Source organism: Leptonotus elevatus, chromosome 19 (assembly GCF_054856555.1).
Source record: "Leptonotus elevatus isolate MCC_2025b chromosome 19, RoL_Lele_1.0, whole genome shotgun sequence".
Lineage (NCBI taxonomy): Eukaryota > Metazoa > Chordata > Actinopteri > Syngnathiformes > Syngnathidae > Leptonotus > Leptonotus elevatus.
The window spans coordinates 3,526,905-3,554,270 of NC_141257.1; the positions used below are offsets into that span (position 1 = coordinate 3,526,905).

Genomic DNA, 27,366 nt, shown 5'->3' on the forward strand with positions numbered 1-27,366 from the left:
ATTCGGATTAAATCTGGGGGTCGGTGGGGGGGGTGTGGTTGGTGTGGTGCCTGGCGGGCCTGCAGTGCCCGTCCTGCTGCGTTGGGTCGGGGGCGCGGGCCGTGTTGGGGTGGGGGGGCGCTCCTGCTCCTGGTCCTGGGTTTGCTCTCCCGCCGGTGGCCCCTGCGGGGCCCGGGGGTTGTCCCTTGGCGCTGCCGCGGCCTGGGGGGCCCTGAGGTGTTGCGCTTGCTCTGTCCTGGCAGGGGGTCGCCGGCTCCCCTCTTTGGTGGAGATTTTCATGCATGCCAGATCCACCTCACCAGCATCTATCGAAACTCAGACACAATCTGATTCTCCCTCTGGTCGTTGAATCGGTGGAGGCTGGTGTCTGTGGATGTCCTTCCTTTCCTCAGTCTCTCCTTTGGTCTCTTGAGGTCTCCCTGATTTGTTGGAATTTAGATGTTTCTGGGGTTGGTAAAGGACTCTGGTCGGTGCTGGATTTCACTTTCCTTTCTTTGGTCCTTCCTCTGGTCTCCTGACGGCCTCACGACTGGCTGGATTCTGAAGTGTTCGGTTTAGGTGAACGGTACGGGATTTTTTTTATAGGTTGTAGGTGAACTAATGAATACACACTCACACGCACGCACACATACACACTACTTTCAAATGTGCAGCCCACATAAGATCTAGACATAAATTTTGAACTTTTCAAGTTCTTCCAAAACGATCAGATTGAGACGAACGTTATAAATCAAATGGATGGCAAGTATTGTTTTTTTTTTTTTCATATAGATTAAATTACATGAATCTATTAAATGGCTCTCCCGTCAGCCGTGTTTCATCCCGCAAATTCCATTTGACGCTGACCGCTTTTGATGTGGATTTAAAAAACATTGCAGGGACTTTTGGCTTGGACCGTAGGCTGGATGTTTGCCACCTTCCCACCCAGGTGGTCAGCAGCACTGCGGGGTAAGGGAGGGGGCGGGGCTTGGAGACCAGACTTGCGAGGGGCCCTCCTTTCATCTGCACAATAATGGCCCCTGAGTGAGACTTTGGAGTGCGGGGCAGGGGGGGTGGGTTAAGTATCAAAGCAGTGACTGATGGGGGGGGGGGGGATTTTCCTTAATGTGTATTCTGACTATTTATAATCATTTTAAAAAAGAGATCAGCAAGAAACATGAGGAAAAACACTTTTTCTTTTTAGAACAATAATAAACATCTTTATTAGTATATGTTGATAAATACATTCTTGACTGCAGATGGAGCTATCGTCGACGTTCCTGTTTTTGGGATTAGAGCATTTGGGAGCCTGTGGATGGGCCTAAGCGTATATTGATAGCACCCCCCCCCCCCCTCACGCTGCAGGTCTCCGCATTCCACGACTTGCTGGCTCCTGGTTACCGCAAGGCACCGCAGTGGTGGGATAGCTTTAAAAAAAAAAAAAAAGGAATAAAAGAAACTTGAATATGATTGAACTGTTGCGGCAATATCCCAACTGCGCAAGAGGGCCTTAATAGTTGTAAAGCAAAAGAACACAGAATTGTTTTGTAAGTAATGTCAGAGCCCAAATCAAATCGAACGTAGACCGCTATGTTAGCTTATCACGCTAGCTAGTTAGCATGGTTGAGCAACTTTTTGCGACGAAATGACTGAGTTTGGACCATTTGCGACTGATGTCATGCATTTGGGACCATCTGTTTGAAATGTTAGCATTCAGTGAAAATCTGCGTTAGCTTATCGCGTTAGCTGGCTCGCAAAGGAGCGCCGAGCCAAGATGTTACTTGTCACGTTAGCTGGCTCGCCAGTTAGCAGGTTTGAAACTTTTGAGTTTGGATCATTTGAGTCCCGTCTGTTTGGAATGTTTGCGCCAAGACGAGTCGAAGAAGTCGACTTCTGTTAGCTTCTGAGCGACAGCTAAATTAGCTGCTGATGCTCTCTGGCGAGCAAGTGAGCAGGATTTGAATTTTGGATCGTTTGCGACCGGTGTCAAGCGTTGGGACCGTTCAACAAGGAGTGAAGATGTCGACTTCTACGCTAGCTGCTAGCCGTAGCGCTGTTATTTTCGCAGCACTGCCAAGCGGCGATGACGATGCTGGCCGACTTTGAAGTACATATGGAAAACAGCAGGAGTGACACTTGTCAGGCAATGGTGTGTGTGTGTGTGTGTTAGTGGGGGTTTGGGCTCTTCGGCGTGAAAAACCTGAGCTATCCTGACTACCTGCTGCTTCCCAAGCGAGGGGGGGGGGGGAGGGGCTTAAGGAGCCATTTGATTGGGAACAATGGGGGGATTTGGATGTGCTAACCACAACCATGGCAACTGAGATGGAGTGACGGCCATCATGTGGAATTAGTGGGGCAAAAATAACACAGGGAAAGTAAAGGCGGTCCCAAAAAAGAAAAGAAAAAAAAAGCACTTAAGTTGAACAAAATGGGCTGCTCTCATCATGTTAATTTCCTCAAATAGAGCCTCAATTAATGATGAAGTCCTCTTGACCTCAAAATGCCTCATCTAAAATAGTTTTTCAGGCGGGTGTCATTCTTAGATGGCTGCAATTACTTTTCCCTAAGATAGCTGATGTGTTTTTTTTTCTTCTTCCAGGTGATTACACCAGCACTGCAGAATAGAGCTCATGTGGCATCTGTAAAGCAGACGTTCGAAACGCAGAAGGCGCCACGCAAAAAATGTGTATTATTCTGATTTTGTACAAAATAAAAAGTCTTCCATACCGTCACGTTATGTGGCATCTGCAAAGCTGCCATTTACATTTGGGGGGGGGGGGGGGTCGAAACAAAAGTGCCAAGCAAGTCTTTTTTTTTTTATTTCCTTAAAGTGAGATAACGGGTCCACGGTAGTAGTCTTTGTCCTTCGCCCCCTCACTTTTGGCAAACTTTTTCAACTCTTTGAGTCGACTTTCGCTTTAACAGCATGACGACATTTCCCCCCTCTGAGGCAGCAATGGCAGTTTTAATTGCGAAAAAAAAATAAAAATAAAAACTGTGCAAACAGGAAGTGCTGACTGAATTGTGATACTAACGGCAGGTTTTCCTAAAAAGAGATTATTGTTGTATATTGTTTGTGTGGTGCGTGGCAGTGGTGGAGGTGTGTGTATGTGAGAGACATTCATTCCGGCGTCGCGTCTCTTAAAGGTTTTGTTTTCCCAGTCTTTTTGACAAAAAAAAAAAAAAAGGCCTTGGCGTTGTTTCCCCCGACATTCCCTGGGGGAGGTCACCGGAGGTTGATGGCGAGCGCCACCGTCACGATGACGCCCAGCAGCGTGAGGGAAGGAAGCCACGTCTTCAGGAAGCCCGCGCAGCTGGAAAGCAAAAAATCCAAAAGAAGGATCAATACATCTCGAGACACTTCATTAGGTACCCCGACAGTTGATTGTGCTCTTTAAAATGATCATTGTTGCTTTTAATAAGATTTGACCGAGCACCACATTTGCTACAAGTAAAAAAATAATAATAATAATAATGTTTTTTTTTTGTTAGCTGTAAATATCATTTGTGATGCTATACTGGAATTTAGATTTTATTTTTGGTGACGTCATTAAGCAACCAACTTGCTAAAATGCGTATTTGACAAAATGACAGATTTTTTTTTTTCTCTGTAAAGTTATATGAAAAAAAAAAAAATCGGCATTACCGTACCTGACGTGTTTTCCGTGCAGGAGCACCAGGAGGCAGAGCTTGACCATGTTCCACGACGCGCTGTTGTCGTAAAGCATCAGGTTGAGAGCCATGGCCACGTGCGAGTGGCAGTTGTCGCAACACAGGTTGTGCTTGAAAGGACACACACACACACACACACACACACACCAAATGCGTTATGCTAGGTGGTTCACATCATATTCACCACGTCAGGAATCTTATATTTGTTGCATTCATTGAGCAGTTTTCCCCCCCACAGAAAATTGCTTCGTTAATTTGTATGTTTTACTTCACTGATCTATTGTAAATAACAAACTGAAATAAGGTACCATCCTGTGCTTGTACTCCTCCGAGGCGTCGTGCACGGCAATGTCCCAAGCGCTCGAACCACTGGCGTAGACTTTGCTCACGTCCAGCATCCAGTACCTCCGATGACAAACGAACGCGAGTCAAGCCTCGTTCACAGAAGAAGAAGAAAACGTCCGATTTACTCACTTTGTTGGTTTCCCGAAAGCCATGTTGTCCTCCTGCGTGACGAAAGAAAAGCTTACTTGAGTCAGTTGCTACAAGATAATAATGCTTCAATTGCAAGTTTATATCGACACCAGTAATGTGCTTGTGCTTTATTTTGGGGAATATAATAACAGTTCACTGTGCTGCCAATTTGAGATGCGTTCAAAATGAGAATAAATGACTTACGGAGACAAAATAGGGTCCGGCAAAGTCCCGGATGACTCCAGTGGAAGTGCAGATGCCCATGTGCCCAATAAATGGAAACAACCATCTGGCAAGACAAAGAAAATTGACAAATTATGCTACAATAAATACATCATGTAGTATTTAGACAGATTGATGCGCTTGAAAAACACCACGTTAAGCTTTAAGTGTGAACTTTTATTGAAAATACCGTATCAAAGGCTTTACATGCATTATTTTGTTACTATGAAATCGGCCACACGGTACGGTTGACAGCTAGCTTGCTAAGCTAACGAAGCTGTCACTTCGCATAGCCCGACATCCGGGTATTTTTGCCCAAAAGAAGCTGAGAACCACAGCGCGGAACTCGCTGACTGTCTTAACTCACGACAACACGGGGATGGGCGTCCACACGATACAATGGGGGAAGCGACCGGCCAGCGGGTTAATCTTTTCCGAGGCTATGTGATAGTTCTTCATGGTTTCCGCCTTCTCTGTTGAATCGGCCATAGTATGGCTGGGGGGGCGAAATCAACTTCCCGAGAAACCCTTACGTCACGTCCCGCTACTATTTCGCCAAGCAAGACAAACGCAAGGAGAGATAAGCTTCGGTTTGAAGTTCAAAATAAAAGCACAACGTGTTTGCCGTCAGAGTAAACGTGATATTCGTACAAAAACAATGATTAAATGATGATAAAGTGTTTATATGTAAACAGTTACCGGTGATTAGAGGCGCAAAAGTAGCGATACCGTGTGTTATTTATGTATATAATCTTATTTTGATACAAATCCCCAAAACTGGACGGAGCTTGCTTTGTATTCCCTTTTTTTAACCATATAGCTCCAACCTCCAACGCATTTGCTTTTACCCTTTTCGTTTGGTTTTAAATGTACGACCTACAAGTGTTTTTCATACAAATATTTACTTTATTTCAGACTTTAATAGGCATGTAGCATAAGAACGGCAAGCTCAAAGAAGAAAAGAATTGTTAAAATAAAATACATCTACGTACAGTATTTTTCTATGTATTATACTGTCTCCTTGTGGACAATGTGCATACTAGGAGGAGCAGGGCAATAAGTAAAGCATGACAAATTATGCACAAAATGTTTAATTTTTTTACATCATATTTAATTGTTATTAGTCTTTGTTTTATAAAGTACAAACTTGTAAAGTGCTATTTTTCTTATTCACAAACATATTACATACATTTGTGTTGGTGTTTTTTAGGGACTTGGAACGGATGAATGGAATTTCCAAAAACAAAGAGAAAATATGATTCGAGTTGTGAGTGTTTTGAGTTATTTTACAGTAGAAGCTAACATTTCTTCACATTTTTTTTGTCCACTAAATAAAACATAGAAATAAAAGCTAATTATTTTTAGGGTGCCATGTATCACTTTTGGCAATTCAAAGCACTACACAAGTGGATATTATCTACGTTTTGTCCCCCAAATACAGCACAAACACTATCTCACTATTAGTGTAGCTATAAAGTTGCAAGTGAAGCGTTATCTGCAAACAAAAGGCCAGCCCAAGGACTCCCCCATGGGCCTTGTGCGTTCCATCCCAGCCCCCATTAGAGGTGACAGGCCATATATTGTACATGGGAAGCCAAAACAAAGTGCTCAGCAAAAAAAAGGAAGAGGAGGGCATTAATAAGAAAAGTCACACTGGTGGCGGGCGAGCTCTGGGAATTCTCCCGGCCAAATGCCGCCTTCACGTGATGTGAGTGCAGCCAATTAGAGGCCGGAGATGTACCGCGACGTGTTGTCCTTTTCCCATGTCGTCCTCGAGAAATGTCAACTGTCTGATTGTTTGTGGGAAAGCAACACATCTGGGGATAGAAAGGGGACGGATCACATTAAGAAGAAATAATCACGCTGTGCTTTACTGTTCGATTGTTTGACTTTACTGTGGTGGGTGGCGGCAGTGAATTTCAAAATGGTCGCAAAGCAATTGACTTGATTTTAACATTATGCGGCGCTTCAATTGTTTGTATTGTATTTGTTGTGAGTTTAATTCAAAACAAAAACATCTTGTCTCCAAATGAGCTGCAGGTGACGTCCACCAATCAAAATCCAACGAAATGATTCTGCTTGCTGTACGGCGTTTTGCATACTAGCGCCACCCGGTGGCCTGTCAAGATAACTGCTTCATTTTAGAGTTTCATTTTTGTATATAGAGTATATAGCACGAGACACAAAATGAAAAAAACACACACATACACACTAATCCGCGACATATGTCAGGATAAACCATTCAGATAATGGTTGGATGGATATTTGTTTTAGATTCCCGGATGCTGTCACTTACTTTTTTTCAAAGTAAAAGGTCTTGCGACAAAAAAAACAATCACAATTAGAACGTCAGAGTCCTCATTTTCCCCATCGATGAATGAGGTGGTACACTAAAATACGATACGTGCGTTAAACGAGTACAGTGCTGGCCATGCGAACAACTCTCTTAGTCTGCAAGTGCAACGCTTTCATTTTTTTAAACGAATATATTTTATTTTTTAGGCAACGTCCGCCTGATTTTCCGGTTCACTTCCGTCTGATAACTTGACACCGCCCTTCTCGCCTGTTGCATATTTCACATCTGGGCGAGGACTGACGGGACGCACGCGGGGAGGCTTTTTTTTGTGAAAAAAGACAACCGACACGGTGAGAAAAAGACTCCTTAACATCAAACTAACGCATTTGGTAACGTTTACACCTCCATAACAGCAAAAAGTATGAAAGAAACAACTTTCCTCAACTTCTTCGCCACTCATGGTTTTCACGATGTCAGATAAGATTGCTTCGGTTTTCAGTTTTTTTCCATTCTCACAATTATACAATAACTTGGCAGAGGTATTTCGGCTTGACTTGAAGGTAAAATGGTAAGGTAAAAAAAAAAAAAAAAGGTAAAATGATTAATGTTGTATAGTGAATGGAGATCCATCTTCTGTCTTAAATGGGGTGGAGACAGCGTGACGTCATTCACAGGTCACAGACAGAACCAAGTTTTTTTTTTTTAACAAAATTAGTTTTGACCAGCATTTAAACATCATATAGTATAATATGCACTCATCAGGTACACATCAACAATGAAAGTTTTAAGATATAAATATGCCACTCTGTTTGGCTCCTAAATGTGTAAATCATCTTAAAATGAGACACAGAGTAAATTCTCAAAACTGGTTTCCGTACTTGTCCGCAGCGTCCCGCTACCATGACGACCATCGTGATGGAGCGAATCGGACGCCTCTTCATCAGCCTGCAACACATCAAGCAGGTCCCCCGTCTGCTGACCTCCGAGGCGTCTCCCTCCATGCCCGGCACCGTGCGCGACACCGAGGTGCCCTACTTCTTCCGCGAGCGCTACGTCCACGTCGGCTACCGGCCGCTCCACCAATGTTGGCGCTACTACTTCCTGTCAGCCTTCCGCCGCCACAACGAGACCATCAACATCTGGACGCACCTGCTGGCCCTCCTGGTTCTCCTGGCCAAGATGAGCCACGTGGCGGAGACGGTGGACTTGGCGCGGGACCGCCACGCGTGGCCGCTGCTGATCCTCATCCTGTCTGCGCTGAACTACACGGCGTGGAGCGTGGCGGCGCACCTCCTGGGCGGCAAGTCGGAGCTGTGCCACTACGCCTTCTTCTTCCTGGACTACGTGGGCGTGGCGCAGTATCAGTACGGCAGCGCGGTGGTGCACTACTACTACGCGGCCGAGGAAGGCTTCCACCGGCGTGCCGGCGCCGTTTTCATGCCGGTGGCGGCGTTCCTCAGCTGGCTCTCATGTTTGGGCTGCTGCTACGGCAAGTACCGGAACCACACCCTTCCGCCTTGGGTGCGCAAGGTGGGCCAGGTGGCGCCGTCCGCCGTCGCCTACATGTGGGACATCAGCCCCGTGGTGCACAGACTCCTCCTCAGCAACGCCGACAGCGACCCGGTGCTTACGTACCACCTGAGCCACATGGCCTTCTTCCTGGGCAGCGCCGTCTTCTTCGCCTTCCCCGTGCTGGAGCGCTGCTGGCCGGGAGGTTGCGAATTCCTGGGTCAGGGCCACCAGCTGTTCCACGTTCTGCTTTCCTGCTGCACCGTGTGCCAGATCCACGCCTCGTACCTGGACTACAGCAGGCGGCGACAGGTGTACGCGCCGCTCCACGCCGGGGACGAGGCGGCGCTCTTGGTCGGCCTCTACGGGCTGACGCTGCTCGTGTGCATGTTCATCGCCGCCTTCGTTTTGAGGAAAGTCAAACTGCTGCTGGACCGCCAGGTCAAGTGCAAGTGAAACAGGAAGGAATGAGTTACACGCACTGATACCGACAGCGCGGCTGCAAAATGAGATCAAAGTGCGACGCATGAATTCAGCGACATGCAAACCCACGATACGACCCACTTGTGACAAGATTTCTTTTTTATAGTTTTACGCATCCCCACACACTTTGCTTAGCTTAAACCTCGCTTGTAATGGAGCTCGACTAAATATGTGTTGTATTATTTCCTAATCATGAATTCACTTTTCATTGTCAAAATGATCACTAGATAGTCATTAACGTAATCCACATTTAAAGGTTGTAAATGTGACAATTTAGTGTAACGGTACAACATGAAGCACTTGAGACTCATTAGCACGTTTAATAATATTTGTTTTGTTTTGTGCATTAATATTTTGACTTGAATACACGATGGGGTGTTTGTAAAGGAAAAAAAAAAGGGATTTCACAAGACGTGTCTTATTGACAATCGTGTTTGCCGTTTGGGTGAACACAAGTGCCGTTATATTGTCATATAACATGTTGGTTTTTAACGTGGAGAAATCCACTGAATGTGCCTTGAAAAAAATCAACACTGCACTCGCTGCCAGCAGCCATCTTTGTTTTTTGAAATAATATAGCTTACGGGTAGCCGAGCCCCCGGTGTCGTTCAGCCCCGATCTTTTTCAGTGACAACAAAAAGTGTTGCGTAAGAGCCCAAACCAGTCTCTCTGTTGTTGTTTCCATGAAACCCCTCCAGCTTGGTGTTTTGCCCTCACACTGCCCCGCAACCCCCCCCCCCCCCCCCCCCCCAATGGAAAGCGCCAAAAGTTGAGTGTGTTAGTTTTCCCCGTTTTTCTGGAAGTAGCTTCCCGATTGGGGCTCTTTTGAAGTTCTCCCAGTTGGAGTTTGTAAAAGTACAAGCCCCAAAATGACAGAATTTCAGGCATGGGGTCCTTTCTGTGTTTTTTTTTTCTCCTTCTAACTGCAATGGGCGCTACTAAGTGACTTTGGTGAGTTTGTTGTGTCAGTGAACTCAAAAATAGATTTTGGGAAGAAAAAGAATAAACAGGATTTTTTTTTTTTTTTTTTAGGGAAGGGGGGTCAATCGGCCTTCATTTAGCTGAATTAGCATGATGCTAATGGCTAAAAACATCACTTGCAAATAGTTTTACTTCATTTTAGTTTGATCTTTATACTTTTTTTGTAGAGAGTGACAGTTTGACCTGAGAATGATGAAATTCACTTTTGCATAATTTCCTATTCGAGAAAAAAAAAATCTCGACTTGCACTTTGACTATACGACAGTGAATTTACTGCAACCAAAAGTGAAGCATAATGTCTCTTTTATTTGCAGTTCTTTAGCCATCCTTGGGGGGGGGGGGGGTTGGGGTTTGGGGATTCTATTGCGATATTCATATGCAGCACACGGGGAAGCACGCAGCCGATTAGCCGGCCTCACCACGGAGGTCCAGCACCGCTTGTTCGGTCTCCATGGCAGCTTTTTTTTTTTTTTTTTTAAAGCCAGCGCGATCTCAGCGTTTCATTTGCATATGGACGCGCAATGTGTTGACGCTCCCGGGTTTGAGTGAATTGAGTGCCTCGGTTGACACGGTGGGCAAATAAGGCCAACGTGTCCTCGGTGCTGAGAGATTGCCTCCCTTTTTTTGTACTTGAGGGAAACAAGATGTGGGGCATTGATTTGTAAGAGAAGAAATAGGTCAGAAAGGGGATGTTTTTATACTATTTTAATGCTAGGTTGAACACCTTTTTAAAAGTGAAATGTTTGGGAATTTTAATGTCCTGGGTCTCTGGAGGGCCTTCCCAACCATCAAGTGTGAAATAAACTACTAAGTAAAGCTATTTTGATCTTCTTATTTCTCCAAATGTGTCTGCGAGATGGATTTTGTTAATTTTCTGTAATTTACTTTAGAATGTCAAAGCTACTAAGCAATGGAAGCACATATTAACACTCCCCTCCACCTTTTTTTTCCCCCATTGATTTATCTTTTTTTTTTTTGGGTGTGGGTGTTTTGGACTCTCAGCAACATTCCTTGCGTGTGACTCACAGCACGAATGTGAAGAGACACCCCCCCCCCCCTTTACCCTCAGCAATAAGTCCGTCCCAATTAAACTCGGCACTTAATGACGCTGCAAACACTGCAAAGCATTCAACACGCCACGCCACACTGCGCAGCTGACCCCAGACGATTGTACTGTGCTAATTAAACATGATCTCTCATCATAATGTGTCCATAAAGCCGATTAGGGTTCCACGGACGACAATATCAAACCCACAAAGTGTTTTGGGAAATATTGGAAAAGCTAAAAACATTATTCTTTGGGGGGGGGGGCATTTTTGGTTGTCTCGATGCTTTTTGTGCACATTAGGTTCCCTGGTAAAGACCTTCATATATTGAAATCACCAATTGGAGACAAATATGGTCCTTTCAGATGGGCTACGCGCCTGAAATACAATGTGTATTTGTGTAATTATCGTTTATGTTAAACATGCCATTTCTTTTAATACGTTATATTTATTAGAATTATTTTCAGCAACAAAATGAATGTGATGTATTATTCATTTTGTAGTTGCCATGATTTATCATTTTGATTTCACATATTTAATTGCGTTTTTTTTAAACGTTAAATAAAACGTCCTTTTTTTTGTCTATATCCTAAATTTGAAGCTAAAACTCCACACGTTATTGACATTCTGGTGGTCTTATTTCAAAAATAAAAATGCTATACAATAGTACCAAGGACTGCTCTTTTATTTTGAAAGTCCCCCCCTCTACTGCTGCACCGGACTTTCCCCCTCATCTAGCTTGACGAGATCACGCGAGGCCAGCGCGAGGCGAGCAGAACCGCGGAAAAGCGAGGAAGAAGGAGAACACGGACCAAAAAAAATGGGGATTAAACTGTACTACACCACTGTAACTGCCTCACGGACGGTGAGTGACTCAGCAGAGCGTCGGCAAACTTGTGTTTTGTGTATTTTTTCATGGTAGGCAAACAGTGGTGAGCCTTGCGCATGACGCACCCAGCCTGGCGGGCCCGCGGATGGTTAGCAGCATTAAGCTTTTAGCCATTAAACTTATTGGTCGTTTAAAAAAAAAAAAAAGAAGGAAAACATCGAATTATGCGCCAAGTTTGTAGTTGTGTTTAAAATCGTTCGGTTGTTTCCCCAATTTTGTGACTGATAGGGCGGTCGACCCATCCAATCACATTGTGCATTTAAAAAAATCATTAAAATGCAAACATCATTAGCTTTAATATATATTATTCGTTTAAATACAAATTATTATTTGTAATGCATTGGGGGAAATGAGACCTTTTGCAAATCGTTATTTAAAGATGCACCAAATGATCGTTTTTTTTATTATGAGCTCAGTATTTGTGATGTTAAAAGTCAGGATTGGGTGGATTCTCAAATCAAACACTTGATAAGCACCAGAACGAAACAATGCATGGACCTCTTAAACATGGTGATGTCACGAGAAAGCTATCTATTCTTCTTTTTTTTTTTTCTTTTTTCACCGTGAGACCGACCGATCAGCAAATGTTTGGGTTTCATGGAAGGTTTAGAGTTTCAGAGTATGATTTTAAAAACAGGGTTTGGAGCCTGGCTTTGGGTTGTAAGTTGGAGTTTGGAATTTAGAAAATATAAACTAATGCAAATCATCACCCAACTTGCAAAAATCTATCAATCACCCCCAAGAAAAGTAATTTTATAAAGCTGATATTTTGCAATAAGTAAATGCCACATCCCTCCAATAAAAAAAAGCAACGTTTGTGTGTTAAAACTCACTTTGTTTGGCAGGTCAAGTCCCAGCAGGCGGAAGTGATGCGCATCCTGGACAGCAAAAGCATCCAGTACGAGTTGGTGGACATCTCCGCGGGCGGCGAGGTGCGTGACGAGATGCGCAGCAAAGCGGGGAACCCGACGGCATTCCCGCCGCAACTCTTCAACGAGGACAAGTACTGCGGGGTGAGACGATGCTGCAAATAATGACTTAAGCGTCAGAGTGTCACCATCGTAAAACTCAGAATTCACATTCTTAACTTTTAAAGGCGTACAAAGGGAACATTAAATACTGTAGAATAAAACGAAAATAAGCAAAACTATTTAAATTAGCTGACCATTGGTAGTTAGGATTTATTCTAAAGTCACTGCAAATGGTCAAGAATAGACACAGCTAAAAAAAAAAAAAAAAGTCATGATAGGCACATTAAAAAAAATTTGTTTAGTTCATCAATCGATCAATTGATTTTTTAAATATTGGAATTTGGGGTTTACTAATTTCGCTTGTAGTCCACCTCAGTTAGTGCTTAGCACGCTCTAAAAAGAGTTGGGTCAAAAAGAACCCAAACAATGGGTCAAAAATGGACCGACCCTCTACTTGGGTCAATTGGACCCAACTTTCTGGGTTGTTTTATACAAAATGACCCAAGTAAAGGATCTGACTAATATTTATGAATTATGTTACACTTAAAGACCCATTTCTTGACTCAAAGTTGGGTCAAATTGACCCATAAAGTGGATGGGTCCCATTTTTGATCCACAATTGGGTCACTTTTGACCCAACTGTTTTTAGAGTGCCGGCTGTTGTTGTAGAGTCGCCCAAGGCGCTTAAAGGAAACGGTAATCCTCAGATGTGCTAGAGCTGCTCGAGAGTCGGTGAGGTCCGAAGAAGGCTACATACAGTCCAGGAAGTCTGTAAGTGAGTTTATAACCAAGTCCAAAAGAGTGCAGGTACACATAATAGCAGCAGGGAAAAGAAAAGATAAAAAGTTGGTGTCAGGAAGTTGTCGCATGCTAATTATTCATCACACCCTGCAGGATTACGAAATGTTGTCCAAGGCGGTGGAGGCGGAGGCGGTGGACCAGTTCCTGAAACTGGCGTGAATCATAACCCTTCCACCCCCCATCATCCGTCAACCACACTGAAGCTCCACCCCCCTTTTGACACCAACTCCCATCGTATGCCATAATGAAGAATGCCAAATCTCCTCAACATACGTTTTTTGTGTCAGCGTCGGTGTCACCCGAGCGTGTCTTAAATTGAATCCACAAATGATCATCACCAAGTCTTAACGATGTGGTCCTGGCCTTCGAGCCGTCACCTTTCTACATTCCCATGTTGCACTTAACGAAAACGTGCAAGGATAAATGATCATTAAAAAAAAAAAAATGTGATAATTGGCAGCCATTTTAGGTCCCACCCTCCCGCTTGGGCAAACCCTGACATGGACTAAAATGGAAGTCTTAATCTTCCGTTTACTACACAAGCTGTTAGTTGAGAAGTTGTTGCTTGTTCGCATGCATTTTGGTCACGTAAGGAATTTGACTGCATGCAGCGCAAGCATCTTAAGTCCAAACAAAATGGCTTCCAAATGTATGGAATTGACTCGCCCATGATGAATATGCTTTACAGTTTGTTTTGAGTAACTTTTTTTCCACTTCTGTCTTCATGCTTTCTCCAAATTGTAGCACTTTTTTTTTTTTTTGGAGCGCACCACTTTTGGACTTCTCTCTGTATTGGAAGTTACGACTGAACCACCAAGTATTTGCAACATCCTAGATTGTTAGGTTGTCTGTCAAGACGGGCCCAAAATGTGAAAAACGAAAACCCATTATCTTTGATCAAAACATTTCAGAATGTCTCAAGGCGTTTGTTATTGTCCTCCTCCTCCCTTCTTCGTTCCACTTTAAATGTTTGTATTGTTGACTGAGAAGGACCAAAAAGACACCACTTTTTAGGGTTCAACCATGTAGCTGGTCCTGGGTATGACCGTTACGGGACCTTATGCACTGAAACAGTGACACAGCACCAGGCTGGTGTGTTTCAATGGACCTGTCACCGCATGGGGAAATATGGTTTCAATTATTTTTGCGTACGTGTGTATGTTGACATTCTGATTATAGATCGAGCAATTTACCTCACAGCGGATTCATTTCAACATGATTCTAGGTCACGCGATTTGGGATATGACGCAACGACAAGCCTGTATTGTTCACAATGTTTGTGCACTTGTTTTTGTATCGGCGGATGGTTGCTTGTGGATGGCCGTACAGGTATGCATTATGTTCCGGTCGCATTCCATGTCAGCTCTTTGCTTTGTGTTTGGACCAATTCCGCTTTGGCCAAAATGAGAACAAGTAGAAGAAAATGGGGAATCAAATGCTGTTATCTTCCAAGAAGATTGTGATATGTGATGTATGGGTTGCGAAATTAAAAATGAAGTTGAATCAAACTGTTTGGACTTTTTCATTATGATTTTTTTTTCCTATTTATTTTATTATCTGTCAGCTACATTTTTAAATTGTTTTTATTTTTGGGATATCTTAATCTGTTTTTAATTTAATTTGTAATGCTTAATTTTGAAGTGTAAATACGTTTTTTAAGCTATATAAATATATTTTTTACAACGTATTTACCACGATATATGTCGTAATAAAAAAAAGAAGTAATTTTATATAAATCAGTCTGGAAATAAATTATTAATTTATGTTCAATCCATACGAGTCTTGTAATGTTTGTTATGCGCAAAGATGCATTTGGACTTTTAAAAATGGGTTCTGACTATGTGGCGTCTCGTTTTGCTATATCGGCGCCTCCCAACCGGGCGGTGCAAGACACTGCGTTTGGCTGGGGGACCACACACAACACAACACACACGCACACACGCAGCCAGTGAGAGTCCACACAAGAACCGGTGTGAGGCCAAATCAAGAAGTAGTGGCTTAATTGGGTGTAAAATGGCGCTGACGCAAGGAACAAAGAAGAAAGTTTGCTATTACTACGATGGTAAATATCACCCTTTGTGCCTTCGCGCGTTTGCGAAAACATTTAACGGCGCTTTTGGCGGGCTGTGGATGTTTTGAAACGCACGCGCGATACCTCTTAAAAGTGCGACGCCGGTCGGGCTAGCCGGTTTAGCAACAGACGGCTAACTAGCTTGCGTGCTAGGCTAACATAATCTGCTAAAATAAATGCACAGACGCTAGTATTGTGTTGTCAAGCTTAGACTAAACCACATCATTGCAACGCGTTAAAATCGCCTATTTTGCATGTTTACGGTGATTAGTGCGAGTTTGGCCGCGGTCCCACTTATAGCTAATAGATGCTAAAGACCCTTGCTAACTTTTCCTGGCTGGCAATGAGCAATCAATTGTGACTCCCCGGGTCAGATTGAGAATCGGTGTTGTGATTGTTATTTAATTTTTTATTTAACAGGTGACGTGGGGAACTATTATTACGGCCAGGGCCACCCGATGAAGCCCCACAGGATCCGCATGACACATAACCTGCTCCTCAACTATGGCCTGTATCGGAAGATGGAGATTTATGTGAGTAGACGTTGCAACCTGAAATGATTGTAGAAAAGTAAAAGTTAAGTCAAGTATATAGTATGTGTGTTTTTTTTTACATTTGTGGAAATGTAAAGGCTGAAATTGTTCAAATGTTACTAACATTAGCAAGATTCAAAATACACGAGTGTTAATTTTACCGCATTCATTTTGGCTCAAATTTACACGATGTTATCGTATGCGTCCGTAGAGGCCACACAAAGCCAGCGGCGAGGAGATGACCAAGTACCACAGCGACGACTACATCAAGTTCCTCAGATCCATCAGGCCGGACAACATGTCAGAATACAGCAAGCAGATGCAAAGATGTGAGTTTTTCCCCCCCCCCCCCCTTTTAGTTTGATGTCAAATGTGCACATTAGAAATGACTCAATTGCATTTTCATCACGCAGTCAACGTGGGAGAAGACTGTCCGGTGTTTGACGGCCTGTTTGAGTTCTGCCAGCTCTCCGCCGGCGGTTCCGTGGGTGCGTTTCTCCAACCATAGCTGATATCCCATAATAATCCCCACGAAGACTTGAAATTTTTTGATGGTCTTCCAGCGGGCGCGGTGAAGCTGAATAAGCAGCAGACCGACATCGCCGTCAACTGGGCGGGAGGACTTCACCACGCCAAAAAGTCGGAGGCGTCTGGCTTCTGCTACGTCAACGACATCGTGCTCGCCATCCTCGAGCTGCTCAAGTAAGCCTTTTGGATTTGTATGTATGTATGTATGCACGTGCCTCGTTGTGACCTAGCATGTTTCCACCCGTCAATCATGACAAGAATGAGTCGCACGAAATGAACGAGAGTGCTTAAATTGTTGCGTGCAGGTACCACCAGCGCGTGTTGTACATCGACATCGACATCCATCACGGCGACGGCGTGGAGGAGGCCTTCTACACCACAGACCGCGTCATGACCGTCTCCTTCCACAAGTACGGCGAGTACTTCCCTGGCACCGGAGACCTGAGGGTGAGTTGGATCGCCACATTTTGCTCCTCTCTTGACGACAGTTCGCTAGACGACAACGGCCTGGCTGCTTTCACCTTTTAGGACATCGGCGCCGGGAAAGGAAAATACTACGCTGTAAACTATCCACTGAGAGACGGCATTGACGACGAATCCTATGAAGCCATCTTCAAACCTGTAAGTGCTTATGTCACTTATCAGTCAGGCCAATATTATGCAGTATTACGAAGTATTTGTGTGGGTTAGATCATGGTCAAAGTGATGGAGATGTACCAGCCAAGTGCAGTTGTCCTGCAGTGTGGCGCCGACTCCCTGTCAGGAGACAGACTCGGCTGCTTCAACCTCACCATCAAAGGTACCAAAATCCAAAATGGTCTTGAATAGGATCAACAAAAGTACAACATATAAAAGATCATTAAAACGCTAAGATTCTTAGAAATAGCTACATAAGGCCACTAGGTGGCAGTATTGCTTTGCAGTCACCTTCCTGGTTCACTCGCTCTTATGTTTGAATTTTAATATGCAGTGGTTAACATGCATGACCTACACTGTGTTGTTGTTTTTTTTTCCAGGTCATGCCAAGTGCGTGGAGTACATGAAGAGCTTCAACCTGCCGCTGCTGATGCTGGGCGGGGGCGGCTACACCATCCGCAACGTGGCGCGCTGCTGGACCTACGAGACCGCGGTGGCGCTGGACTGCTCCATCCCCAACGAGCTGCCCTACAACGACTACTTCGAGTACTTTGGGCCCGACTTCAAGCTGCACATCAGCCCGTCCAACATGACCAACCAGAACACTGAAGAGTACCTGGAGAAGATCAAGCAGCGCCTCTTTGAGAACCTGCGCATGTTGCCGCACGCGCCCGGCGTCCAGATGCAGGCCATACCCGAGGACGCGCCACACGCCGACAGCGCGGATGAGGACGACGAGGACCCCGACAAACGCATTTCCAGTAAGTCTGAAGGTAGAAATTGACCAGGGCTGGTTTGTATTTCCGTTTTGCAACGCTGTTCGCTTTTGCGCTTCAGTCCGCGCACACGACAAGAGGATAGCGTGCAACGAGGAGTTCTCAGACTCCGAGGACGAAGCTGAGGGGCAAGGTGGCGGCCGGCGGAACGCGGCCAATCACAAGAAGGCCAAGCGGGTGAAGAAGGAGGAGGAGGAACGCGACGGGGACGAAAAGAAAGGTACGTTCTTTTTCCTTTCATGAGAATCATGCATTGAACAGTTTTTTTTTCTGCTTTCTAGATGTGGAGGATGACAAGGAGGAGGAAAAGATGGATACCTCAGTGTAAGAACATTTGACTTACAAATTTTTTGTTTTTTTACATTTACTTAGTAACATTTAACTTGATTTTTGTTTTGTTTGACTTTGTAGAGCAAAAGAAGAAATGAAGACTACTTGAAGTCGCAAGTGCATTTACTGCCGTTTCAGCTCATGGGAGCAAATAGCCAGTTCCCGACGCGCCATGATGAACAAAACAAACTCGTTTTTTTGTTCCTTGTGCTCCTTCCAAGATGAAGAAAACCATCCTTGCTCAAACAAACTTGATAAGTATCAGCTTTTTTTTAGGAGGAGGGGGGGGGGGTACATATTAGGCATCTATTTGTAATAATGACACTGAATATGTTTAATTATCTTCCTTGCCGTATTTCGACGTTTAAATTATTTTGAAAGCATCCTATATTGTTTTGTTTCGTTGTGCTTAAGTTGGAAGCACTTTTTTTTTATACAAGCAAATCGTTTTTTGTGGTTGTGTACAAAGGTGGTGTGATATTGCTTCGAGTGTGTGTTTTTGCCTTTGTAATAAAAACAAAACAAAACACATTGGGTTAATTTTGGACAAATCACACAGGCCCATTATGAAGTCAGAACTGTTTAGTTGAAGGTGATAGAAACGTGTGTGTGTGGTCGGGGAGTCAAGTCTCAAAACGGCAAAATGTAAAAAAAAAAAAAAAAAAGGGAAGGAAAAAGAAAAGGAGAGGCTTTGTTGGAGCTGGAAATGCCCGCTTGGCACAACTCTCAAAATAGACACCTTCTTGTTGAGCGTCTCAAAAAAGCCGATGGCGTGCGTGTTTTCAAACTTCCAGCTCAAAGTCAAAGTATTGCGGGTCAAAGTAGTGAATCCTCACGTATCCGTCCTCTCCTCCACTGCCGTAACTGGAACATGCGTGCAAAAAAAAAAAAAAAAAAAAAAAAACCCCCGCAAATAAGCACAACAACAAACTCACTCATTGGTGCAGCTGGATGGGTTCTTACCTCTTGCCATCAGGGTGGAACGACACACAGTTGATGGGTCCGAAATGTCCCTTGACTCTGCCAAACTCCTCCTCGTAGGCGGCATGGAAAAACCTGAGAAACACGACGGCGGTGCATTTAAACAGCAAAAAGTGGGATAGATATTTTTTTTTCTGTGCTTGTACAAAAAGTAAATGACAATCAAAATGTTGAAACATTTATACCCTCCAGCATTAACTTCTTGTATCCACTTCCACAGAAAGTTTTTTTTCTTTACAAATGGGAAAAGAAGTGCTTAACCTGGCAAGTTTTGTTAAATGGTACACTATTTTATATTTTTATTTTTTTAAGGAATGTCCTTACATTTAAAATGAAAGTATCCCCGCCCCCCCACCCCACTCACCTGGCCTCGAACTTGCCGATCCTGGTGGAAGTGGTGGTCACCTCCATGGCCTCCTGACCGCCGCCCATCACCACCTGTGTCGCACACACATCTGACGATGAGTAATTGAAGGCACGCACAAACACACGCTAACCTCACTCTGCAGGGGGACACTTACGTGGTCCATGATTGGCGAGATGGAGGCCGAGTTGACCGGTCTCTCTGTCCTGAAGGTCTTGATGTGGTCCAGGGAGGATGAATCAAACAGCTGCGGAGCATCAAATGTGATACATTTTAAAACGCGTGCACAAAAAAGTGAGCATTAGTTGTTGTTAATTATTTTGAACACAACCAAAAGGATCATCATTTGACAAACGTGTCAGCTGTGGCACTAAGAAGTCAAGGCAACTGCACAAGTGCGGTATACAAGCACCTTGGCAGTGTTGTCCTTGGATGCAGTGATGAACATGGTAAGGTCCACCGCCGTCTGGATGTCGTTGATCTGCTTGCTGTGCTCCTTGACGGTCTTTACGATGTCCCCCGACTATGTTGACGACAACAAAAGTCCGCTCAATTCTGCACCTGCACACTGCTAATGGCAACCAATATGATGGGCGGCGGCCACCCACCTTGGCGCTGAACTGGTTGATCTCGCCGTTCTCATGGCCGGCGATGACAAACTCGCCGAGTGGCCCCCACACGGCACTGGTGATCTTGTGGTCGGGGCACGGGACGGTCAGATAGGGCTGGTTGTCATCTGTGCAAAACGAAAAAAGGCTTTATACAATTTTTATTTATTATTTTACACTTGCGCAACAGCTAATCATCTCAAGAAATGCACGATTATGACCAAAATGATCATCACAACTATTTAGATCAATATTGTAGTATTAAGTTTAATTCAATCGTGACAGTCAAGTCAATTTCAACTGGTTTTATTGTAGAGTCAAATGGCATGATACCAATTTGCTGTGGATCCCGCAAGTCAAAGAAGTTGAGGAAGCACTGGTAGCCCATCTGCTTGTCCGTGGAGAACATGATGATGTTGCCGCTGAAGTCGAAGCCACAAGTTCTGACCGCAGAGTTGGTGTTGACCAAGGCCAACTGTTTACCTGTGAACGGATCACATTTAAGACCAGTCCTGGCCTCAGGTGAATAATTAGGTGCGATAAAACCGTTGCCTAACCCGTCTCGCAATCCCACAGTCGACAGCTGTTATCTGCCGATCCCGTCAACACGTTCTTGGTGTCCCCTGAAGGACGAGTTAAGGAAGCTGCGACCGGGCAGTGTGATACTAGAAAAATATTTCAGGAATTCTTAGGATACAGTCGCAGTCGATACACCACACTGCTCCCGTGTGTCCATTGTAGGTGCCCAGACGCTCGCCATTGACGGAGTACCACACATTTGTGACCTAAAAGGGAAGAGATTTAAAAATATATATATATTTAATTGAAGCAGGCTATTTGTGCGGATTGCGAAGAACCAACATAAATAACAGAGCCTAACAGCGTGTAAATATACGTTATTTTTGCCAAACTCACTGTGTCCTTGGCTACTGAGAAGATGAGGTCTCCTTCTCTGTTGTACTTGAGCTGAGTGATGGACCTCTCGTGGCCCTGAAGTAGAATGGGTTTCTATGGAGAAAAGAGGGACACGTGCCAGTGTTTTCAAGTTACTACACGTAAAGATTTAGCTCACTTATTAAAATATTATTTTTTGACGGAGATTGACAAGATACACTGTAATATATATAGAATACACGCAGCTGTTGACTCATCCTCAATGTAGCTAACGAGCTATTAACATACCGGCTACCGAGAAAGCTAAGCTAACGTTCGCCGCGCTCGAAACTCAAGTTTTACAGCCTTTCAGTACACACACGGGCATACTATCAGCAAAACACAAAATATACTAACCATGTTTACCAACCAAGCGACAATACTCGGTGTAAGAAAGTCAATAAATCCAAATAAAGAGAGAGAAAATGGACACTCGTGTTTCTATCGGCGAAGCCGTGACAGAAAGGAAGTGACATTACCTTTAACGTGCCCCACAGCAGGCCCACGGGAGGGCGCCCTCTAGGGTATTGGAGTAAAGCAGCCACAACGTTATTTTTGCATATTCTATTTTATTCACTAAAATAACACAGAGTTAATATTTTTTATATCACTAGTTTAATAAATATACTTAAATGATGATTTATATATTTTATATGATCACACAGCATTAAAATAATGATTAAACAATTTGTTTTTCATCATTGAGGACAAATTAATTGAATTATTCTGTTAAAACTTATTTTCCGAGCATTTTACTAGGGAAAAAAAATGTGTGCCCTGTGTGACGTCAAGTGATGATTTTTCTCGAAGATCTCTGTCGTCTTTTGGGGTTTTGGAAAACCCCTAATCTGCGCATGCGCAAATCCTCAAACGTCATTAGTGAAAAGTGACGACCGACGAGTCGACCAGCTAAAGAAAGCTCTTACCACAGGGAAGTCATAATTCCTCTCGCACACACACAAAGGAATCTCCTTTGTTAATTTTTTTTAAACATTACCCGGGTCGGCTGACGATATGAGTTGACGATAAAGTCTTGACAGGTGAAAATGGAGCGCGAGTTTGAGGACATTGAGTCAGAGGGCCGGTGGCACAAATTGTACATGGTAAGTGCAGTTAGCATGTTGCTAACGTTTAACAGTCAAGAGTTGAATCTTGTGAAATAGAGCGCTTGTTTTTAAAACGTCAAAATGACAAGGATCCATTTAAAGGAAATCGTTTATAATGAGTACGAGTAAAAAATAAATAAAAAGCACCCCCGAAAGAAATCGTGTCTTTGGCAAAGTTTATGTTAACAATCGATAGTACCAGGATGTCCCTAAATATAGACTGGGACAAAAGTAGGTATACACTTTTTAAATTAACTTATTTGGGGGGGGAGAAAGAAAGAGTATGAACGACTGACAGATGTAAAGAAGGAAGGAAAAAAGGATGGTCAAAAAGAGAAAGGATTAAGGAATGGCAGGTGTCAAGGGTGCTATTAAAGGAAAGAACACAGTGCGAAATGAAGGAAAAAAGAATTGAATCTAAACGTAAATGATATATATATATTTATTTATTTATTTATTTTCAACAAATGACTACATTTAGCCACAAGCTGTGATGGTTGTAGTGACACTACTATTATAATGCTATCAACAATATAGTCTACCATTCTGTATCATCACTGACTTTAGTTTTATGATGTCCGTCAATAAAATTCATAATTTTTCTGTCATTTTCCAGGAAATCCGAAGTCAGTCCCACGAGTGCTCCTACAAAGTAGCCAAGTATCCCGAAAACCGCACCCGCAACAGATACAGAGACGTCAGCCCCTGTAGGTTTCGGTCGCGCTTTTCTTGAAACGCACAAAATTCCCGACATTAATTTTCTCCCCATTCCTCCCCGCAGTTGACCACAGTCGGGTGAAGCTGAAGAATGCCGACAACGACTACATTAACGCCAGCCTGGTGGTGATGGAGGAAGCACAGAGACGTTACATATTGACTCAGGCATGTTGTGGACATTGAGTTGCACAAGTGGCGCCATTTTGTGTTGATAGAAGCCCTGTTTGTATCCGTTTATCAGTCGGAACACAGAAGTTAACATTAGCAGTGGGGCGACTAGCTAGCTTTTTTTTTTTATTATTTTTATTATTGTGCTTGTCTGCAGGGTCCCCTCAGGAACACGTGTGGCCACTTCTGGCTCATGATCTGGGAGCAAAAGACCAAAGCTATCGTCATGCTCAATAGGGTCATTGAGAAAGGCTCGGTAAGCATCGCATTTCCGCCAAGTCGTCCAGTTCGGTGGCAAAAAAAGTAGAACAGGGGTTCTATTTATCACATAGTTCCCTTCCACCTTAGCGGCGACTATCAAAAAATAAATAAATAAATAAATAAATAAAAATCGCCTCACCTTTCTTCTTCGCCCGTTAGGAAAAGTGCGCTCAGTACTGGCCCGTAGCCGAGGAGCACGAGATGGCGTTCAAGGACACGCGCTTCCTGGTCACGCTGCGGTCGGAAGACGTCAAGTCTTACTACACCACCAGAGTGCTGGAGCTGCAAAACATGAGTGTGAGTGTTTGACCTCGCCCCGTCATCGGTTCTCCAGCGCGACTTCTTCGGAACTTTGAGCGGGATTCCCTTCCACATGTGTTCTCGCAAGACGGGGGAGAAGCGGGAGATCCACCACTTTCACTACACGACGTGGCCCGACTTCGGCGTGCCCGAGTCGCCGGCGTCCTTCCTCAACTTCCTGCTGAAGGTGCGAGAGTCAGGGGCGCTGGGTGCCGACCACGGCCCCGCCGTGGTGCACTGCAGCGCCGGCATCGGACGGTCGGGGACCTTCTCGCTGGTGGACACGTGTCTCGTGCTGGTGAGAAGCTTTTATTTTTTATTTATACATAGCATTTATTTAAAGGGAGGCATTTATTTTTGTCTGTCAGATGGACCGAGGGAAAGACGCGTCTCCGTTGGACATCCGTAGGATCCTTTTGGACATGCGCAAGTACCGCATGGGTCTCATCCAGACGCCCGACCAGCTTCGCTTCTCCTTCATGGCTGTCCTTGAGGGAGCCAAGTGCATCATGGGAGACTCGTCCCTGCAGGTAAACGCGGCGGGGACGCTCTAGGATCGCGACAACGAAACACGGCGGTGACGCCTGCTTGCCGTCTCGCAGTCCCAGGGGCGTGAGTTGTCCCGGGAAGACCAGGAGCCCCCCGCCGACGCGCCGGAGAAATGCAACGGCGGCCAGCGGGCGGGACCGCCCGGCGAGGACGGCGATTACAGACATGACGGCGAGAGGCCGGGCCAGTCGCCTGAGCAGGGAAATAGCACCGCACAGTCAGTATCTGCTAAGTCTTATTTTTGTTCGGGTTATTTGAGTTCATTTGTCAGAACAATCTAAAAATAGGAAATTATTATTATTATTATTTTTTTTCATTTCTGTATACTGTTGACAACATGGACAGAGCTCATTTACAAAAAAAAAAAAATCACATTTCACGGTTGCCAGCTTGCTAACTTTTCCGACCCCCTCTAACGGCTATTTTTAATGAGCGGTATCATTTTTACGTTGTTTTCCGAAAATGAAATTCGGACGTGGCCACCTCCACGTGAACGGCAAATATGTAACGGCTTGAGAGGCATTCTTTGCCAATGTCCGTCCATTTTCTTCCGCTCATCCGGGGTTGGGTCGCAGGGAATCTAATTTAAAATATTAATTAATTCATAGTAAAGTCATTATTATTTGCTTAGTCTTTTCTGCACCCCAAAAAAAGAGATTTAATGTTAAGGCCGTATTGCCCATCCCTAATTGTATGTTTTTTGTTGTTGTTTTTTTTTTTTTTTTTTGGGACAGCAAACGACGCAGGGGCGACAGTTTCTCCATAGCCCAAAGCCAAAGGACCAACGACACGGACAGGAAGCGGAAAAGGTGACGACGCCGGCGCGCAAACGCAGGATTTTCCTTGCTATCCGGTTTCAAGTATGCACCCTTTGGCCTCAGTAATAAGACAATTTGGCGCACTAGTAGAACGACTGCCCCGTTTGCTTTCAACACTGTATGACATTCTCGCACGCTAGTAGGAAAGCTACATTTGACTAGTGGCCACGAGTGGGGCCCAGGAAGCTACTAGCGTGTGATACATGCCTAGTTACGACTAGTTAGTAGTTGGGGGGGGGGGGGCATCACTAGTAAGACACTAGTTGTTCTCGCATCCTATCATTCTATGAGTGCGCTGAATGGTCTTACTAGTGAGGACAAAGCGCACTAGCACATTGATCTTGAGCTTGATATCAAGTCAAATGAAGAAACGCTCAAACAGCTTTCCGCACTTCTAAACTCATCCGATGAGTGCAACACGCGCGCGCGCTCAATGTTCTCTCAATGTTCTGTTGTGTCCTCGAACAGTTTGGGCTGCATTTGCTGCTCGTGACCCAGCGCTGACAATTTACAAACAAATACAAAATAGCACCTGATCTCGTATGTCCCCCCCCCCCCCCCCCCGCGCGTGTGCTTTTCTTTTCATTTTCTTTTTTCCCTTCCGCTCTGCAGTGCTTTTGTTGTGATGAGTTGCTAGGCAACCATTTTGGAATCGTTTTGAATGTGTTTCACGTTTGCATCTTAATTGTAGGTTTTCGGCGATGCCCAGTGTGTTGAAAAGCCTTTATTTGATATCCTGAAACTGTTAGGACGCACTAGTAGACCAAGTCTTGCTAGTATCGTTTTTCCACTACTGCAGAAAGCCATTTGACAATTTATTTGATATCCTCCGTAAGGGCCGCGTACTAGTATGTTTTTGTCCCTTCTAGTAAGACGACCAAGTGAACTAATAGGATGACTATGGCGCACTAGTAGCATAATTTCCACTATGATATCCTTAATGTTGATTTTATAGTCCATATACTAGTACGCTCTTTCTCCTCACTCGTAAGACAATACGGTGCACTCGTAGAAAGACTGTCTTATTAGTGAGTTTTTTTCCCCCCTAGTGCAAACTTTAGGCGAACTAGTACATAATTAATCCTTACTATTTAACGACAATGAAACACTACACATTTGATTAGTAAGGCAGTCACTTACTACTAGTACCCTGAATTGTCTTGGTGAGGACAAAAAAAAAAAAGTAACTATTTATGCTTTTCGCCCCCCAAAAGAAGACAGAATCTATTTTCATCTTATTTTGCATAACAGTGGGCATGGAAAAGCTTCTTTTTTTTTTTTGTGTGTGTGTAATCATCCAAACGAGGTCAACCCAGAAATCATTCACATTTTTCCCAGAACGGTATTATGGAAATAAGGTGGGGGGGGGGGTTACTTGTCCACACCCCCCCCCCCCCCCTTCAAACAAGTGACGTGACTTTTTCTCCACTGTTATTCCTGAACAGTGACATGTTTTTCCCCCACATTGCCTTTTTTTTAAGCTTGCATTGGGCCTTTTATTTTTGCTGGAAGCATCAGCACGTCACAACAACAGTCTTCTTTCACGCACCAATTGGAATGCATGAGAAAAGTCCACCAGATGCCAAAGGGGATTACGCCGCGATCATCTCCTGTCATGCCTTTCGACTTGAATGCAGCTCGTCGTTGTAAAGTCCGGACAGCTTTATTTTCTCATTCTTGCTTTTTTTTCTGTCTCATGACAGAGCAAAGACCAGCGACTCCTGACTCGACTGCACCAACCCGAGGCTGCATTCGACAACGACAAACATCGGCAGGGAAAACATCAACCTCTCTGTTCTGCTTCTTCTTCGCCAGCACCTCCTGTTTCTCTACTGCAAACTGTTTACAGCGCACGCACACACACACACACACACACACAAACAAAAAAAGACCAAAACACACCAGCGTTTCTTAAAATGATTTTGTTAAACGCATCTTTTGTCATACAGACATTTATATTGACTGAAATATGAGTGCATTGTGACAAGTTCTAAATATTCAGATGCATATTTTTTCGGGGCAGACGACCTTTTGATGAAAAAGTTCTATTTTTTATATTTAAAATAAGTATTTGAAGTGAAGCAAAATCAATGGCATGTACATAGTTCTGTTTTGTTCTTTTAAAAAAAAAAGTTTCATATATATATATATATATATATATTAAAAATACATTTACACATTTGAACCCCGGCAGTTTGATGGAAAAAGAAAGGCAAGTCATTTTTTTCCCTCCGTTACCTTCTAATAAAAATGGAATTTACAAAATGTATGGACCTATTTGTTAATCTATTATGATGTCACTTAATTCTTGACCCATTGTTTAAAAGTTGCCAGAGATACTGATTATGTTCACGGAAGATCTCA

The 27,366-nt window shown here is 44.0% G+C and overlaps 6 protein-coding genes and 1 long non-coding RNA gene across 7 annotated transcripts in view; 5 read left to right on the forward strand and 2 right to left on the reverse strand.

The window, feature by feature from the left end:
• The window catches only part of LOC147157508 (uncharacterized), a 5,710-nt gene extending 3,005 nt beyond the window's left edge, over window positions 1-2,705 (forward strand). Inside the window, exon 2 of the long non-coding RNA XR_015091187.1 lies at window positions 2,579-2,705. This is a non-coding gene — a long non-coding RNA (uncharacterized LOC147157508). The remainder of the gene's footprint in view (window positions 1-2,578) is intronic.
• A 220-nt stretch (window positions 2,706-2,925) lies between these two features.
• tmem222b (transmembrane protein 222b) lies at window positions 2,926-4,881 on the reverse strand. Its single transcript, XM_086062459.1, has 6 exons — window positions 4,715-4,881; window positions 4,330-4,414; window positions 4,126-4,157; window positions 3,960-4,056; window positions 3,631-3,761; window positions 2,926-3,293 (listed from the first exon to the last, which is right to left on the reverse strand). The coding sequence occupies exons 1-6, from the start codon at window positions 4,834-4,836 to the stop codon at window positions 3,206-3,208; spliced, it is 555 nt and encodes a 184-aa protein (XP_085918585.1). The 5' UTR covers window positions 4,837-4,881; the 3' UTR covers window positions 2,926-3,205.
• A 1,990-nt stretch (window positions 4,882-6,871) lies between these two features.
• Window positions 6,872-11,328, forward strand: paqr7a (progestin and adipoQ receptor family member VII, a). Its single transcript, XM_086063393.1, has 2 exons — window positions 6,872-6,993; window positions 7,532-11,328. The coding sequence occupies exon 2, from the start codon at window positions 7,544-7,546 to the stop codon at window positions 8,606-8,608; it is 1,065 nt and encodes a 354-aa protein (XP_085919519.1). The 5' UTR covers window positions 6,872-6,993; window positions 7,532-7,543; the 3' UTR covers window positions 8,609-11,328.
• Window positions 11,329-11,385: 57 nt separating this feature from the next.
• On the forward strand, window positions 11,386-14,831 carry sh3bgrl3 (SH3 domain binding glutamate-rich protein like 3). The gene is made up of 3 exons (XM_086062460.1): window positions 11,386-11,527; window positions 12,397-12,564; window positions 13,417-14,831. Exons 1-3 carry the CDS (start codon window positions 11,483-11,485, stop codon window positions 13,480-13,482), a joined length of 279 nt encoding a protein of 92 aa, XP_085918586.1. The 5' UTR covers window positions 11,386-11,482; the 3' UTR covers window positions 13,483-14,831.
• A 386-nt stretch (window positions 14,832-15,217) lies between these two features.
• LOC147157512 (putative histone deacetylase 1-B) lies at window positions 15,218-18,726 on the forward strand. Its single transcript, XM_086062181.1, has 12 exons — window positions 15,218-15,385; window positions 15,815-15,927; window positions 16,139-16,256; window positions 16,341-16,415; window positions 16,491-16,629; window positions 16,761-16,902; window positions 16,984-17,076; window positions 17,146-17,254; window positions 17,472-17,852; window positions 17,929-18,087; window positions 18,149-18,191; window positions 18,279-18,726. The coding sequence occupies exons 1-12, from the start codon at window positions 15,337-15,339 to the stop codon at window positions 18,304-18,306; spliced, it is 1,449 nt and encodes a 482-aa protein (XP_085918307.1). The 5' UTR covers window positions 15,218-15,336; the 3' UTR covers window positions 18,307-18,726.
• A 35-nt stretch (window positions 18,727-18,761) lies between these two features.
• On the reverse strand, window positions 18,762-21,572 carry eif3i (eukaryotic translation initiation factor 3, subunit I). Its single transcript, XM_086062183.1, has 11 exons — window positions 21,441-21,572; window positions 21,066-21,158; window positions 20,848-20,935; window positions 20,708-20,773; window positions 20,484-20,633; window positions 20,151-20,278; window positions 19,955-20,065; window positions 19,700-19,789; window positions 19,543-19,616; window positions 19,161-19,253; window positions 18,762-19,061 (listed from the first exon to the last, which is right to left on the reverse strand). Exons 1-11 carry the CDS (start codon window positions 21,441-21,443, stop codon window positions 18,980-18,982), a joined length of 978 nt encoding a protein of 325 aa, XP_085918309.1. The 5' UTR covers window positions 21,444-21,572; the 3' UTR covers window positions 18,762-18,979.
• Window positions 21,573-21,944: 372 nt separating this feature from the next.
• ptpn2b (protein tyrosine phosphatase non-receptor type 2b) lies at window positions 21,945-27,267 on the forward strand. The gene is made up of 10 exons (XM_086062182.1): window positions 21,945-22,186; window positions 22,806-22,896; window positions 22,971-23,071; window positions 23,232-23,330; window positions 23,495-23,632; window positions 23,724-23,933; window positions 24,004-24,165; window positions 24,238-24,401; window positions 24,919-24,993; window positions 26,706-27,267. Exons 1-10 carry the CDS (start codon window positions 22,130-22,132, stop codon window positions 26,725-26,727), a joined length of 1,119 nt encoding a protein of 372 aa, XP_085918308.1. The 5' UTR covers window positions 21,945-22,129; the 3' UTR covers window positions 26,728-27,267.
• Window positions 27,268-27,366: the final 99 nt, after the last annotated feature.

Coding starts and splice junctions, on each gene's coding strand:
- tmem222b (XM_086062459.1), bottom strand. CDS start 4,836: ATGGCCGATTCAACAGAGAAGGCGGAAACCATGAAGAACTATCACATA. Junction 4,415..4,714: donor ACGCCCATCCCCGTGTTGTC/GTGAGTTAAGAC, acceptor TTGTCTTGCCAG/ATGGTTGTTTCCATTTATTG. Junction 3,762..3,959: donor AGGAGTACAAGCACAGGATG/GTACCTTATTTC, acceptor TGTCCTTTCAAG/CACAACCTGTGTTGCGACAA.
- paqr7a (XM_086063393.1), top strand. CDS start 7,544: ATGACGACCATCGTGATGGAGCGAATCGGACGCCTCTTCATCAGCCTG.
- sh3bgrl3 (XM_086062460.1), top strand. CDS start 11,483: ATGGGGATTAAACTGTACTACACCACTGTAACTGCCTCACGGACG. Junction 11,528..12,396: donor CTGTAACTGCCTCACGGACG/GTGAGTGACTCA, acceptor TTTGTTTGGCAG/GTCAAGTCCCAGCAGGCGGA. Junction 12,565..13,416: donor ACGAGGACAAGTACTGCGGG/GTGAGACGATGC, acceptor CACACCCTGCAG/GATTACGAAATGTTGTCCAA.
- LOC147157512 (XM_086062181.1), top strand. CDS start 15,337: ATGGCGCTGACGCAAGGAACAAAGAAGAAAGTTTGCTATTACTACGAT. Junction 16,257..16,340: donor CAGCAAGCAGATGCAAAGAT/GTGAGTTTTTCC, acceptor TTCATCACGCAG/TCAACGTGGGAGAAGACTGT. Junction 18,088..18,148: donor CGACGGGGACGAAAAGAAAG/GTACGTTCTTTT, acceptor TCTGCTTTCTAG/ATGTGGAGGATGACAAGGAG.
- eif3i (XM_086062183.1), bottom strand. Junction 20,774..20,847: donor GTGGTGTATCGACTGCGACT/GTATCCTAAGAA, acceptor CTCGTCCTTCAG/GGGACACCAAGAACGTGTTG. Junction 19,790..19,954: donor CCAAGGACAACACTGCCAAG/GTGCTTGTATAC, acceptor GATGCTCCGCAG/CTGTTTGATTCATCCTCCCT.
- ptpn2b (XM_086062182.1), top strand. CDS start 22,130: ATGGAGCGCGAGTTTGAGGACATTGAGTCAGAGGGCCGGTGGCACAAA. Junction 23,072..23,231: donor GACGTTACATATTGACTCAG/GCATGTTGTGGA, acceptor GCTTGTCTGCAG/GGTCCCCTCAGGAACACGTG. Junction 24,402..24,918: donor CAGGGAAATAGCACCGCACA/GTCAGTATCTGC, acceptor TTTTTGGGACAG/CAAACGACGCAGGGGCGACA.